Source organism: Strigops habroptila, chromosome 3, assembly GCF_004027225.2.
Source record: "Strigops habroptila isolate Jane chromosome 3, bStrHab1.2.pri, whole genome shotgun sequence".
NCBI classification, from domain to species: domain Eukaryota; kingdom Metazoa; phylum Chordata; class Aves; order Psittaciformes; family Psittacidae; genus Strigops; species Strigops habroptila.
Genome location: NC_044279.2, coordinates 35,034,192 through 35,048,924, shown reverse-complemented (window position 1 = coordinate 35,048,924; position 14,733 = coordinate 35,034,192). Strand labels below are relative to the sequence as shown.

Here is a 14,733-nt window from a genome sequence, read left to right as displayed (position 1 = left end):
CCAGAAAACATTTGCTCATGTATGACAGCTGGCAAAAGCTATTAGAATTAACGGCAACAGTGATTGTTTCTAGCAAGCAACACATTAAGATGAAATCTGTATGGTTGGAACAACTTTTAAGAAAAGCGTAAATCACTCACTGTGAATTAAGAAAAACAGACAACATATTTGGCCAAAAAGGTCAGGCAGATGATAGTGGATTATCCTGAATTACATTGAAGATCTGTGATTATCTTACTTCCCTGGATTTATAAGCGATTAATACCCAAAAACTGTGGCAGTGCCAGTGTGGGTCAGCTAATAACATGCAAAATGGATACGTTTCATCTATTTTGCAGATATTTAGGAATAATAGTAGTACACATTCCCCAAGTAACTTCTACACGAACATACATTCTTCTACAATAACCTGAAAAACCTTTGCTTTATTGATTAAAGGGTGTTAATTGACCTGGACTGCCTGTCTCAGAATGGCAGCAGGACTCCTAACAGCAGCTAAAAACAAAACCAAACAAGATCCTGCAAAGATTATTTTAAATGGAAGAAATAGTGAAGCACCAAACAAAAGCGTGGACAATTAAAGTGTCTTTTAAGTAGTCTTGATGAGCTTTTTTGTTTTAAATTCCTCCTATTTAATAATACTTCTTTGAAGTAAATGCAAAAAAAAGAGAAAAGTTTTTCATTCAGTTGTTGTGTAACCCCATTGATGAAATTCCAAAGTCATTCATTATTACAAACATTTTCACTAACGGGTGTGCCTCTAAAATTAAGTTTCTTTGGTATTTATTTTTTGTCTGTTTTGGGCAAGCTGCTATTTACTTACCATTAGTAAATACAGCTGTGTTTGGTTGCTGATTTTTGTGTTTTCGAAAGCTATACGCACACAAATACACAGCTTATTAGTGGTAGGTACAGAACCCTACTGTTTTCTATTAAAGATTAATTTGTTACTGAAATCAGCATACATACAGAAAATCAGGGAATTAACTTCTTCATATACCACATTGTCCTTCAATATCAGACACCATTAGATAGACTTAAACTACTCCTAAAAGATCCTTACCCACAGATGTTCACAGAAGATGGAAATTCCATACTGCTCCTAAGCAATCTTCTACAATACCTGACCTTCCATACAGTAAAAGGTTTCCTTAATGTCTAACCTAGATAATCTTTACTATACTGAAATCCATTTTTACCCATTGTCAAGGGACAATAAAAATTCTTCTCTGGAGTGATCTTTTACCATATTGTGAAGACTTATCATGGCTTCCTAATGATACATTCTTTTGGTTGAACAAACTAATACATCAGATTGTCTAAGTCTCTGATTGTTATTTTTCACTTCTGGACTTTCTCAACTCGCCAACATCTACAGTGTTCCATTCCTGGGAGATTATGCATGTACTTACACATCTGCCTGTCTGTCTGGTTATGAATCTGACTATTTAGCTACACTTTTCACAAAGTATTATAAATAAAGCTTGGTTAATTACTGAGGTGCAGTCAAATTATCTTGAGTAGAAACAAATGCAAAGTAACTATGGGCTTCTAAGTGAACAGCAATGTAAAAAGTAATTTCAAAATTCAGAGTAAGTGGAATATTTCAAGATGGAACTTAAGAGAAACACTTGCAGTTTCTAGTATTCACCTTAAATTAAAAAAAAAATAAATATTGTTGCAATTTTGTTAAAAATGAATAAAGGAACAAATTGACTATGCATCAGCAGCTTTTCATCAAAACTATAGTAACTTCCTTGAGAGTCTATACAGAATTCCTTGGCCTGGTCAGAAAGGCTATGGCTTGTATTCAGAGGTTAACTGAGCTCTTGCTCTGAAATTTCACCTTTTGAATGAAGCTTTTCCTACTACTTTCTAAAAGTGTACTTTTTTGAAGTAGACAGACTGGTTACCTTTTTTCCTTCCTTCATTAAATTAATTTTCAAATATCAAATATCTCTAAAAATAAGGCTATTTTTTTCTAAACTCTACTGACACATTTATTGAACAAATAACTTAAGATATATTTTCCAGGAGAAAAAAAAATAAAGAAGGGAAATTGTGTTTACCTTTTTGTGAACAAAAAGTCTTCAAATGTATTTGCTAGCTCTGGCCACATACTGTCAAATTTTCCAGAAGACGCATGCTGCCTTGCAACAGGTAGTCCGATAGAGAGAACTTTGAGCAGAGAGGAAACAGCTAGCTTCCATGTGCTTTCAGAAGGACAGGAATATTTCAGACTAAGAGGTATTCTTAGTGTCTGCAAAATCAAAGTCAAAACAAAATTTAGAGTTGCTCAGACAAATCTAAGAATATGGCAGGTGTCTGCAGAAGATCTTGGCAGACACTGTCAGAGATGATAGTACACATCCCTGTGTTCTCTGCTGGTGTATGAGATGCTCTTTTTTAAATATAATTATAAACATGATTTACCATATACTGTCTGGCTACAGCACAGGTCTGCTGCCAACTATGATGTTAGAAGTCAGAGTTGATTCATTACCAATTACACGATGAAATTACATGCTAATTTTATTTTTCTGTATTGCCATCTACCATTTCTGCTAAGCCTGACAAATGGGCCTTCCTAGCATCTAGCAGATTGCAGGCAGTTTGTTATCATGAGTGTATTCTGAACAGTTCACTCACATTCCTAGAAAGCTATCCCAAGTGCTTCCACAATAAAGAAAAAAAGCCTCATTTAAATTTAAGCTTTTCTTAATACGTAAAAGTTGAACTGTATACAGAACCACTGCAAGACACCTAGTCATTGCTGACTGTAAAACTGCATGAAGTTTAAAGGCAAAAAGAGTTAGTGAAGATAAAGGCTGCAATACAACTCAGATGTATAGTGGATGAAAACACTTTTATCTTTCAGACAGAAAACCAGCCTCAATATCTATAAAAGAAAGTAATTAATGAGTTTAAAAACATTAAGCCTATGTATTATTTACACTATATATATTCCTTTTAGCATTGTTAGTCAAACTAACTAGAACCTAATACCAAGTTATCTCAGAAAACGATTTATTTAATTTACATTTCAAATACAGTGACTAACTTTGGGCATTACATATGTGCCCCCAAATGCTTTTAGTGAAGTCGCTGATTTGAAGAAAGCAAAGAGAGGAAAGCAAACTGTAATTAACTCTCCATTGCCAAAAATAACGAGACCTAGGATCTAACCGTGGAGATAAACAGAATATTTTCTTCTGCTGCTATTTTTCATAGGGGTCAAATCTAATTCCAGTATAAACATGGGCTTTAGAGACATGAAAAATAATTTAAAAAACATTTTAATCTACTGCAAGAGATCACATTATTATCAACTGTGAAAAAAGCAATGTTTCTATCAGTTTCACCTATCCCATTAAAACAGAAGTGCAAAACATCTGCATTAACTTTAAAATACAAATATTTAATTCATAACAGATTCCAAATAATACCACAAAACTACTTTAAACACATTCAGGTTTCTGAGTTTCTATAGAGGAACAACCTGACATCAGCTAAGTCATTACAAAGAAAGCTAGGTCACATTTTTTTCCAGACATTTACTACTACTTCTATTATTTACCAAAGTTTCTGTTAAAATGGAAACAAGGTCAAAAAAAGTTACAAGTTTGCAAATTTCACCTTAAAGGCACATTTGTGCACCCATGACATTTCACAGCTACATCAATGACACACTAAGTCATGAAGAGAAAATCAAAGTAATAACTAGAGCACACATCACCAAAGCATATATGCCACTCTACAGAAATTGGTCTTCAATGCCACATTTACTAATAGGCCTGCTTATCAGATTCAGGTGCGTAATGTTTTCAAAGACTAAGATTTTGTGGCGTAACACATTGGTAAATTTTTATCTTAACACTGAAATAATGATGCTGATGTTATCCAGCTAAAGAACAATTCATATAGTCTAATCAATAGCCTTGCAGCTTCAAAAGAAATTACTACCTGCTGCTCATCTTCATAAAATATCAATTTGTTTACTAAAGCTTTAAAGCTTCTGGAAAGTGTTTATCAACACCAGCTCAAAATAAAACTCATTATTTTCAATATAAGATCATTAAACTCAGAGCATATGCAGGACAAACTTTTACCTTAATAATGTTCTGAAGAACTTTCTCCGTTACCACAGCTTTATGGCAAGCTGTCTTTTGGTATAAGTCTACAACAACTTCCAGTGATCTCTCAGCAAATGGCACATAATTCAATGCTACCCACTCCGCCTAGGAAAAGAAATTAGTAAATTACTGAACTATATGTGAAAAAAGGAACCAAAAATGTATGTTTTGCACTGAAGTCTCAGTATAATGCATGCAAGGTTTGCTAAGAATATGGTCCAAGCAACAAAATAGCAAATACAACGTAGTCTGACTATGAAAATGTACTTGACATTGAAGTAAAGTACATTTAAGTAGGAGAAATGTTGCGGTCTAGGCAAGACAACTACATTAGGACAATCTTTAAGGAAATTTAACTCACCGGTGCAAATAGTTGTATCTAGTGTGATTCCATTGTGTTGCAGGACAAACAGAATAAGAAAAATTAATACATACATAATAGTTACCTCTTTGATTACACTGAATCAGATGCTCATGCTTAGTGAACAGCAGAGTACGCAGATAAAAAGAATTACGGAACATATCCCATTTTTTTGCAGCACGTGCAATTAAAAAATTCGCAGCTTGAGGGAATTTTCTCCATTCAAAATTATTGTGTCTTTCTATTAAATTTGGTATTATATGTAGGACAAGTTCTTTTAGATTAATTCACTGGACAAATTCAGACACATTCACTGTGACTGGTGTCCAGACAAGACTCTTCCTACACAAAGGAATACAAAGTATAAAAGCAAAGCAGAATTCAAAGGGAGCAAATGAAGATAACAAAAGCATGTAAAAAATACTAATAACTTGTTACACAACATGCACAGCAAACATTTACAGATGGAATAAATGCATCTTGCTAAAAAACCTATAGCTGAAGCCGAATTGGGTTCACCAGCCAAATGAAGCAAGTGAGATTTCTAACTAATTACCTGATTATACTTTGCATTTGCAATGTGCTTTGTTTCCAGCTGTCCATACTGTGGGGGCTTGCAGGAAAACTCTACAAAGGCCAACAGCTGGTCGAAGATTGCAGGATACATTATCTGCATACTTTCTGAGCCCACACATATAGCCTACACCAGAAGAAAACACAAAAGCTTAAATATATTATGTTGAGCTTTCACATTCAAAAATTTGCATCAGTAAAACAAGCTCCTGAAGAAAAATTCCCATATAAGACTATGCAAAAGGCATGCTGTATAAAAGACAGTGTATAGTTCTAACAGTTTAAGGAAAATAAGTTTTATTATTTTATTAAAGCAAATAAGTGGCAAGATACCTGGATATATATAGTTTAGTAAATACAGAGATCTCATTCCATCCGATAAAAGCTGTCTTCTGTTCACAAATTCTGCTTTGACATGACAGCAAAATATGCCTTATATAAGTCTTGTCTGTTGATCTCAGCCACGTCTTTAAGTTCTACTTCAACGAACATTTAAATCTCAGAAGTAATTCATACAAGGTTTTTGTAAGTAGTTAAAATTGTGTCTTACAGAAAGGAACATAAATAAAATGAGAATTATATGATTTTGGTATAGCTGAAACTCATAATCTTGCTTTAAAATGGAAAACATTTCAGGAAGGGTGTACTTTTAAGATGTCAATGAAATATCATGTTGTCATAGGCTAATGATTTCCTGTTGCAATATAAATCCCAAGGCAATCTTAGGGCATTTATTTTCAAAGCCAGACACAATGATTCTATGAAGTAACTCCAATTATTTTCTGTCATTTTAAATGTCTTGCTTTTCCTCCCAAAGTCTCTCCTCTCAAAGCCTCAAGAAACAGTCTATTTATTGCTCCACAAAAAGACCTTGTGCTTGTGCGGTCATTTTTCTCTGGGGAGAAATCAAACTCCCTTTTCATCAACCATAGATCATCCATGACAAGTTGTGGCTCAACTCACTCAAGGTACTAACAGCTCCGATGCTGTTTTGAGTGCAGCCTCCATGCTGGGGCTGTTATGAGCTGTAGCAGTCAATTGGCTTGCAAATATCCCAAGTCCCCAGCCATGAGACGGAGCAAACCAACAGAGGCTACAGGCACTGTCATCGCTAGATCACCCTCAGACCTAGCTGCACCCTTTGGCAATCTACTACCTGCAGCAGAGCACTCCATGAATCACCAATGGCCTTTCCCTCTACCTCAGCTTCCTGCAATTCAAAGCACATGTCTAGTGCTCAAAAAGCTTTATCGACATTATGAATATAGTGCAGCACTTCTAAAAAGCCATACTCCTTTTCTGGTGCTCAAGTTTAAGACTGTACTGAACTCTGGAAAAGATGTTTTAATGCTAGAAACTCATCTGTGTGGCAGAAGGTGCTTAACTGCTGATCTAAAAGTACTGCACACTGTAAAAAATTTCAGCTGATAGGCTCCTGCACTAGAGTCACTGCACTAAAGTTTAACAGGTTAATGCAAGATTACATACCTATTAGAAAAAGTATAAAAATTATTTTATATACCAACAGATGGCTTAGAAAGGGAAAGGGAGCATTCACAAACCCCTGGATAACTTTTGTATAGATGCAACTTACTTGCACAGGTCCAACTTACACTACCCACAGAAGACTATCTTAACATACCCCAGGGCTCAGTACTGGGACCAGTTCTGCTTAATATCAAGTGCACGCTCAGTAAGTTTGCAGATAACACCAAGTTGGGCAGAGTGTTGATCTGCTAGGAAGGCTCTGTGGAGGGATGTGGACAGGCTGGATCGATGGGCAGTGGCCAATTGCATGACATTCAACAAGGCTCAGTGTTGGGTCCTGCATTTGGGCTACGACAACCTCATGCATCGCTAGAGGCTTGGGGAAGAGTGGCTGGAAAGCTGCCTGGCGGAAAAGGACCTCAGGGTATTGGCGAGGTATGAGCCAGCAGTGTGCCCGGGTGGCCAAGAAGGCCAATGGCATCCTGGCTTGTACCGTGTGAGCAGCAGAATTAGGTGAGACAGTGAGTTGCTGGAGCAGGCCAGAGAAGGGCAATGAAACTGGTGATGAGTCTGGAGCACAGCCTTATGAGTTGTGGCTGAGGGAACTGGGGTTGTTCAGCCTGGAGAAAAGGAGGCTTAGGAGAGACCTTGTTGCTCTCTACAACCACCTGACAGGAGTTTGTAATGAGGTGGGTGTTGATCTCTTTTCCCAAGTAACAAGCAATAGGACAAGAGGAAATGCCCTCAAGTTGTACTTGGGGAAGTTTAGATTGGATATTAGGAAAAATTTCTTCACTGAAAGGGTTGCAAGCACTGGAACAGGCTGCCCAGGGAAGTGGCTGAGTCGCCATCCCTGGAAGTATTTAATTGACACGTAGATGTGGCACTGAGGGTTTTGCAGTGGAGTTGGCAGTGTTAATGGTTGGAGTCCACGATCTTAAAAAAGGTGGTTTTGAACCTAAATGATTCTGTGATCTATAATGGCCAAACTTCAAAGTATATTTGCCATTAATTCCAAGATTTTTGTTACCATTATTATTCATTTCAGGATCAGTGGCAAGTAATTTCAGATGCTACTTGTTCTGTACTGGTGAACAAAAGCAATAATTATTTCCTATTTGAAGTTCGTGCATGAGTAGCTTCTTATTCTTAATACTTTATGAAACTCTTGTAAAATTTTTAATTTACAAATAGAAGCATTTTCTATTCTACTCTACTGGAGTATTTTCAACTCTAAAAATTATCCGTATATTAAAAACCAGAGAATTAAGTCACTTAGTTTTGAAAATTCATCTAACTAGAATTGCTTTTCAAAGACATTTATGCTTCTGACACCAGGTAACTTATATAAGCAGCTGAAAAACTCAAAAATAGCCTAGCAGAGTGTGTGACGAAGGACATTTAAAGTACCTTTAAGAGCCGCTTATTAAAACTTAGTACTATTTACTGCATTGAGTGCACTTATTTACATACTTAAGTAGAGAGATGTATAAATCAAAAGTAATGGTCAGGCAACAACAAACCACAAACCAACCCTAAAATAAAATACTCTGCAGATTGCTGTTTGTTGTGAAAATTGACACAGGACTTTAGTTTCAGAAATTTGTGTTTTAAAGCATTCTGGTACTAACCTTCAAATTTTTTAACTGTTCAGATTAATCTAACAACTCCCAGTGCAGCTATTGCCATGGACTATGGTTTTTATACTGTGAGGTACTGTAAAAATTGAGGTACCTTCCTACCTAAGTCTGTATTTGCAAAGTCCTGTAACTGCCACGCTAACCATTTAGATTGCAAGAAGGAAGGGGAGATGCCTGTTTCTCATGGTGAGTTTTTTTGTTACTGTTTAACAGAACTTCAGCTAAAATAATTTAACATGGATAAGGAGATCAGCAAAGAAATAGAAAAATATGAGATGAATAGATGGAGTGATTACGTGGGGAAAACAGGACCTGAGCAGGGCTCAGCTGCTGGAAAGTGGAGGCCACAAAGAGATCATGGCTTACTGGAAAAGGATGAAAATGTAGCAGATAAACATTAAAACTTCATGTTATTTATATCCCCGCATACGAAACTGAGATTTAATACCAAACTTCTAATCTTATGCCTCTGTTCTCAAAATACATTCATGAATATTCGTTAATCCCATAAATGAAATGAATGACTGCAAGATAACGATTCTGCCTTGCTTGTGGGGTTTAAGTAAGTATGAGATAAGTCAACCCACACTAAGCAAAAAGAAAACAACATACAGAACTGCTGCTTGTCTAGTAGGCACCATGTGTTCTATGAGTTAAATGGGGCAGGATCCTATTGAGGGGGAGAGGTATGACCATGCAGTTAAGCAATGCAGTCATAATACGAAAGCTCATAGGGAATGAAGTTAGGTCATGTGGATAGTTCTAATTCTGATGTTTCCCCAAATAGGTGTTTTGGGGGGTTTCAGGGTTTGTATTTTTTTAAAGCAGTGCTTAATATAAATGCATTATCTCATTCATTATCAACTTTGCTTCTTTTGAATAAGTTTTCTGAATGAACAGTGTATTCTGCAAGCAGATATTTTACAACTCCAGAAAGAAAGCAGCACTACTTTTTTCTTTTTTTAACTATCCAGAAAGATGGCACCATAATTTAGTGTTTACAGATTCATTTGCATGAAGGGTGTACTTTCAGGATGAGTTCTATAGTAAGAATTTTCTAAGCAGATATGCAGCATTTTCCTTAACTCCTTAACCAGAGGCAAGAAGGTAGGTGCTCTGCCAGAGAGCCTTCTATACTTCATGTTTTGCATGAACTCAAAGTTCTAATGATCACAATTCTTCTAGACTTTGTTATGGTAGCACCTGGGCAACGTAAGGAATACTGTTTGTGGGACTGTTCTCCCATCTCCATGTACAGACCTTCGTAACAGTACACCACTTTAATCTTAGATAGACAAGTAAATGACTACAAACACAGCACAACACTTAAGGTATTTCTGTAATCTAGCAAAAGTGCCTTTCATAAAGATTATACCATTCCTTTCAATGCAGAGCACTTGGGTCGCACCAAGAATGGAGATCGCATTGTTCTAATACAATACACTGTGCAATTTAAAAAATTGTGTTTGTCACCAAACTACAGTTCTGAGAAGAAGAATTGAGACACAGTGCAGTTCACCTTTTACCACGCATTTGAAGTCACGTTATTACCTTTTGTAAAACATCTAAAGCTGTAAGCACTGCTTCCTGTAAACTTGTCAAAACTGCTTCAGTGTAAGATGGAAGGATGAAAGGGGAAGCATCGGAACTGATTGGAACTGAAACAGCACCATGCAAAATGACACCCAGCTTTTGGAGATCATCCATACTGAAACCAGTTTTGATGTGTTGGTAAAGAGCCGGGAATATTTGAATTAAAGCTGTAAGAAAAGGCTGGCTGGGAATGAAAGTCAATTTATCACAAGTAACTGGAGGCCTTGTACTTTCTGAACCAATCCTGTACCAGCTGTTCCAGGCTGCCCACCAAAGATTCAAATCTTCAATCTCATCTGTTATTACAGGCGGTTCAGATCCATTGTATCTTCCTATTCTTTCTCCTATGGAGTCAGTTCTCATGAATGATCTGCCAAGACTAGTGGCAGTTGTTGTCCCTACCACCACAGGTACAGAAACATTGATAGCAGGCGGTGTATCAGGCTTCTCTGAGTCTCGGACAGGAGAAACAATTTGTAAGATCTCCTGGAAGCTTTTCAGAGCAGCCAAGGAAACTTCATTGTTTTTGCTGAGTGCTGCTGATTGGATGTGATCGAGAAGAACATCCCAGGCTTGGGAAAAGTCTCCTATTTAAAAAAGAGAGGGAGGAAAAAAAAAATCAACTTGGAACAGACTTCTTCATCCTCTTCCCACCCACTCTGTCTCTAAAAGGCTGTTTATGTACTTGTTGCTCTAATACATAGAAATTTCATGAGGTTAGGTGATGGCTTGAATGACTTTCAGAATGTATCAGTTCAACCATAACCAGAAAGAATGAATGTACCAGAGAAACACACAAATATGAAGAATGAAACAATATATCTATATTTATGTTGCATTCACTAGCAAAAAATCACATACCCCACCCCCTATCAGAAACACGTATTTTCTTAATTCAGTATAGTGAAACAGATTAGCTGTTATACATACCAGATGCCTGTTGATTTAAGCACATACAAGGAATTAAGAGTCAAATGTATAGTCATGCAATTAATTTATAAATAATTCATTTTAAAATGCCCTGATAATTGTACTGTGGAGAAAGATTTCATTTTTTTTGAAGTTTGAGTCTTTCATTAAATTTAGCTTTCAATTTTCTATGTTACTAATTACAGGTTCTGAATAATTAAAATACTCCTGTAATGGTTTATTTTTTTATTCAGTTTTAATTCAGGCTTAATATAGTTTAAAATCTATTACATTTCTGCAGATGACCAATATTCGTGATAGCTACTAATATGTTGATATCTTGTACCACAAATAACCAAAATAAAACATAACTTATTCCTAGTTATAGACATATTAATTGCATACTACGGGATGGTGAAGTTATATTAATGTAATGCAAGTTATACATTCCCTGTTTCTTTACTGCTTTCTCCTTATAGAAATTAAACATTAGGTCATTTACCAAGCTACTGCAAAATACTACTACATACAATTGTACAACATAAATGTTCAATACTTCACTGACTTTACCAGTGAGTTCTCTTTATGTTGTAAGAGTACTGGTTAAACTTGACACACTGATGCCATGGAAGAGTTCCAGGCAAGTGTTGCATAACCTTAAAAAGACAAAAGAAAAGATATTCTCACAACCAAAAGAATAGAAAAATTATTACTGTTATCAGCCTAAATTAAAGCTGTTTGGCACCCAGAATTGTGACTACTGAGATTTACTCTCAAGTACTGTGATACGAAAGATTAAATTGGTACTTACAATTTTTTGGCTCTAAGGAGCATGAATTAAAAGCTCTGTAATTTTCATGACATTTGAGGTGAGACAAAACAGAACACACTTTAAAGCTAAGATTAAGATTCTTGCCCAGTACTTTAACTGAAAAAAATATACAAGAGCAGAAAGTTTATTACTGTATCTTTCACTAACTTTAACCTATAAATTTTACCTAAAGGCTGTAGTAAGTATCTCCTGGTGTTAAAAATTCTTGCAACTCCAGCCAGCGTTAATACCCATGTCTCAGCCCACTGTTTCTCAGCTGTGTCCCTTGAGTGGTGAATGAGAATGTTGCCTCCTCCTGATTCAATCTTCTCTTTGTCAGCTGTGGTAGAAGATTCTCGAACCCTATCCAATAGGTGAAATAAAACCTGTAATAGTCAGAAAAAGAGGGAAAAGGAAACTTTTCAAATAACATAGTTGTATTCACGGTAAAACCATAAAAAAACCCGAGTAATTTTTTCATTCTCTTTTTGTCACTGGGTCACCTTGAGAATTCCCTTATTCTAAACAGTCTAAAGTCTCTGCAACAGCTAAGTAAGAATCAGCCAACTGATGTTCACTTGAGACTGGTTAGAAACAGCATGATCAAAACCACTGAAAACAGTGTTGGCACTAACAGAAGGCTAAAACCAGTGGATCTCAGGTATCTCATAGGTACAATAGGCAGACTCAACTACAGCCTGATTTTTACATAAGGCACAACCAACATGACTGTGATCCAGAACAGGGCATTTCACAGATTCTCTCAAAGAAGAGAGCCAAAAGCTCAATCTAATATCAGATCAGCCCAATTACATGACCCTCAAACATCTCCATATTTTTGCACAAAAAATGAGTCATTTCTCCTTGTAGGAAGTAAACAGACTTTTATCCAACTCCTGAGTAGGAAATTAATGATCAAGATACAAAATTTACATTTCATAAGAGGCTTTAAGGGCCAGAGAAAGTGTAAAAAACCACCCTTAATCCCCAAGAAATCAGATTTCTGCTACCATATGTTGTTGTCTTTAAAAAGCTTTAATAAACTAGCTAATTGATATTAAAATAGCATGTCAGTGGCTATTAAAATGTGAATGCAATTTAGAAAACCTTCAGTGGAATCTTGCACATCATACCTTCCATATTACTGTGTGCCATGTTGAATGTTGCAATAAAGTTCCATGAGCACCAATAGTAGAAAACAATGTCTGCCCAGCGCTCTTTCTAACTGCAGGTCGGGGATCCACACACAGCTCTCCAAGTTTGGCATACAGGCATAACCAAAGACAGTCAAATGGTGATGCAGGATGAAAAGGTCTATTCAGCATCACTCCCTTTTCTTCTGCCTGTTTCTGCAACACTGCTTCTTCTTTGTTTAGCTCCTTCTCAATTATTTCACCTCTTTGGAAAAAATAGTCCGAAATATTCCACTACAAAATAAATAAGACATATGCTTTTGTACAATAAAAATAATGGTCTTAATGATCATACAATAAATTGTTTCTCATTTTTATATTTAAGAGTACTTTGCAAAGTATATCAAGATACTAATTTCCCTACACTGATGGAAGAAGATCAGCACATAAATACTAAAAGGTGCAGAAAGTATTTTTCTTAGCCTCGGCTTTAAGGTCCCATTCACACATGAAGTACTATAAAGGGAAACAGTGTATTAAAAATAAGATACTGATGAACACGGTTACACCACAACACTATTTAACTAATCCTAGAGTCATGCAGATTAAAGATAAATTGTGCTCGCTCAATTTACATACGATTCCAAATGACAGCATGGGAGTTCAGTAAGAACTCGAAAAATAAGTTTTAGCTTTCATTCGTAGCATTGACTACAGATTAATTTTAATTAAAAAAAAAAGAAAGAAAGAAAAGAAAAAAAAGAAAATGAGAGCCAGAAGCAGCATCACTGTAGGTTAATATAAAACTCACCAACAAACCAATTGAAGTTAAGCTAATATTTAGCTCTTGATTGTGAAGTCCAAAGCTTCCTGCAACTTCAACAACTATCTGTAGACAAGTACATGGCATTGTTGGAAGAAAGTCTGTCACAACCAACTGAAGACACTGGAATGCAGTCCGTATTAAGGACTCTCTTAAAAAAACAGAACAAAAACAAAACACGCACACACTCATTTCTAATTTCAAGAGCACAGCAATGTTTTGAATACAATACCTCAGGAGATAGCATTATTTAAAAAAAGAAAAAAAAAAAATACATTGAACATTTTTGAGATTAATTTGCAACATTTTAAACGCTTCACCTAGAGGCATTTTAAAGGTATTAAGTTGAAGCTTCGAATTCTGATGAAGTATTTTAGTCCATGTTAACTTGCTAATGAAGTTGAAGTTCAGACTCTCCAACGGTCCTCACTAGCTTCATTCTGTTCTAGAGTTCTAGGACTTCTTAGTTTAAATGTGTCAGATAAAAAAGCCACAATAGACAAAACAAAACTTAAGTTTAAGCATGATAATCTTCCAAAGAGTAAGCTCTTCTGGACAGTTTCTTGTACCAGCAGTTACAAATCACTTAAAGTATGCCAAACAGGTAGGCAAAATATATATCTTATGTTGGACAAAATATTTTCAAAATATCATGCCTTCTGAATGCAAACATAAAATAAAAATGTAGTATAGAAAGCAAGTCAGAGCATCATTATGTTAACATGCACCTTTCATAATAAATAAAAATACTTATTTTATTCTTCTTATTTTATTCTTTATAAAATTCTTATGTTTGTATTCAGAATTTAATTCTGACGGCAAAATATCTATTAAATATCTATTTAATGGCAGTTATTTTGAAAAGATTTTGTCTAAGATAATATAGTAAGTATGTGTTATAGAAAAGGTTTGTGAGAAGGAACTCTCAGAAGCAGCAAGGTCATCTTTAACTAAAACCTTGGTTAGCGAGAGACAAAATGAAAGGATCAGAGAGTGGTGGAGTACAGATAATACGGAATAGGGAAGCTGCATTTAAATTCCACTATAGTTTGCGGGTTTTTTTAATGCTAAATATTTAATATACAGAAGAAAAAAAAAATTCAAAGGTTTCTAATACAGAAACTTTGTATCCTGAAAAATATATATTCCAGGAAAAAAATCAGAATACAGATATGTCAGTTACATATTTCATAATCCTAAATAAAATAATGATTTTTTTCAATTAATTCAAAATGAAAATCATAGGTGGGCCATTTCCACTGTACCGTA

General features: G+C 35.6%; 1 protein-coding gene across 13 annotated transcripts in view; it reads right to left on the bottom strand.

Moving 5' to 3' along the window:
* Nucleotides 1–14,733, bottom strand: part of MON2 (MON2 homolog, regulator of endosome-to-Golgi trafficking) — a 96,248-nt gene that overhangs the window by 39,566 nt on the left and 41,949 nt on the right. For 8 of the 13 annotated variants that reach the window (XM_030480364.1, XM_030480375.1, XM_030480365.1 and 5 more), the window contains 8 exons: nt 13,453–13,615; nt 12,642–12,935; nt 11,696–11,894; nt 9,747–10,375; nt 5,051–5,194; nt 4,495–4,512; nt 4,110–4,238; nt 2,070–2,260 (listed from right to left, as the gene is read on the bottom strand). In XM_030480364.1, the coding sequence (XP_030336224.1) occupies nt 2,070–2,260; nt 4,110–4,238; nt 4,495–4,512; nt 5,051–5,194; nt 9,747–10,375; nt 11,696–11,894; nt 12,642–12,935; nt 13,453–13,615 (1,767 nt within the window). The other 5 variants (XM_030480367.1, XM_030480371.1, XM_030480374.1 and 2 more) reach the window with 3 other exon arrangements.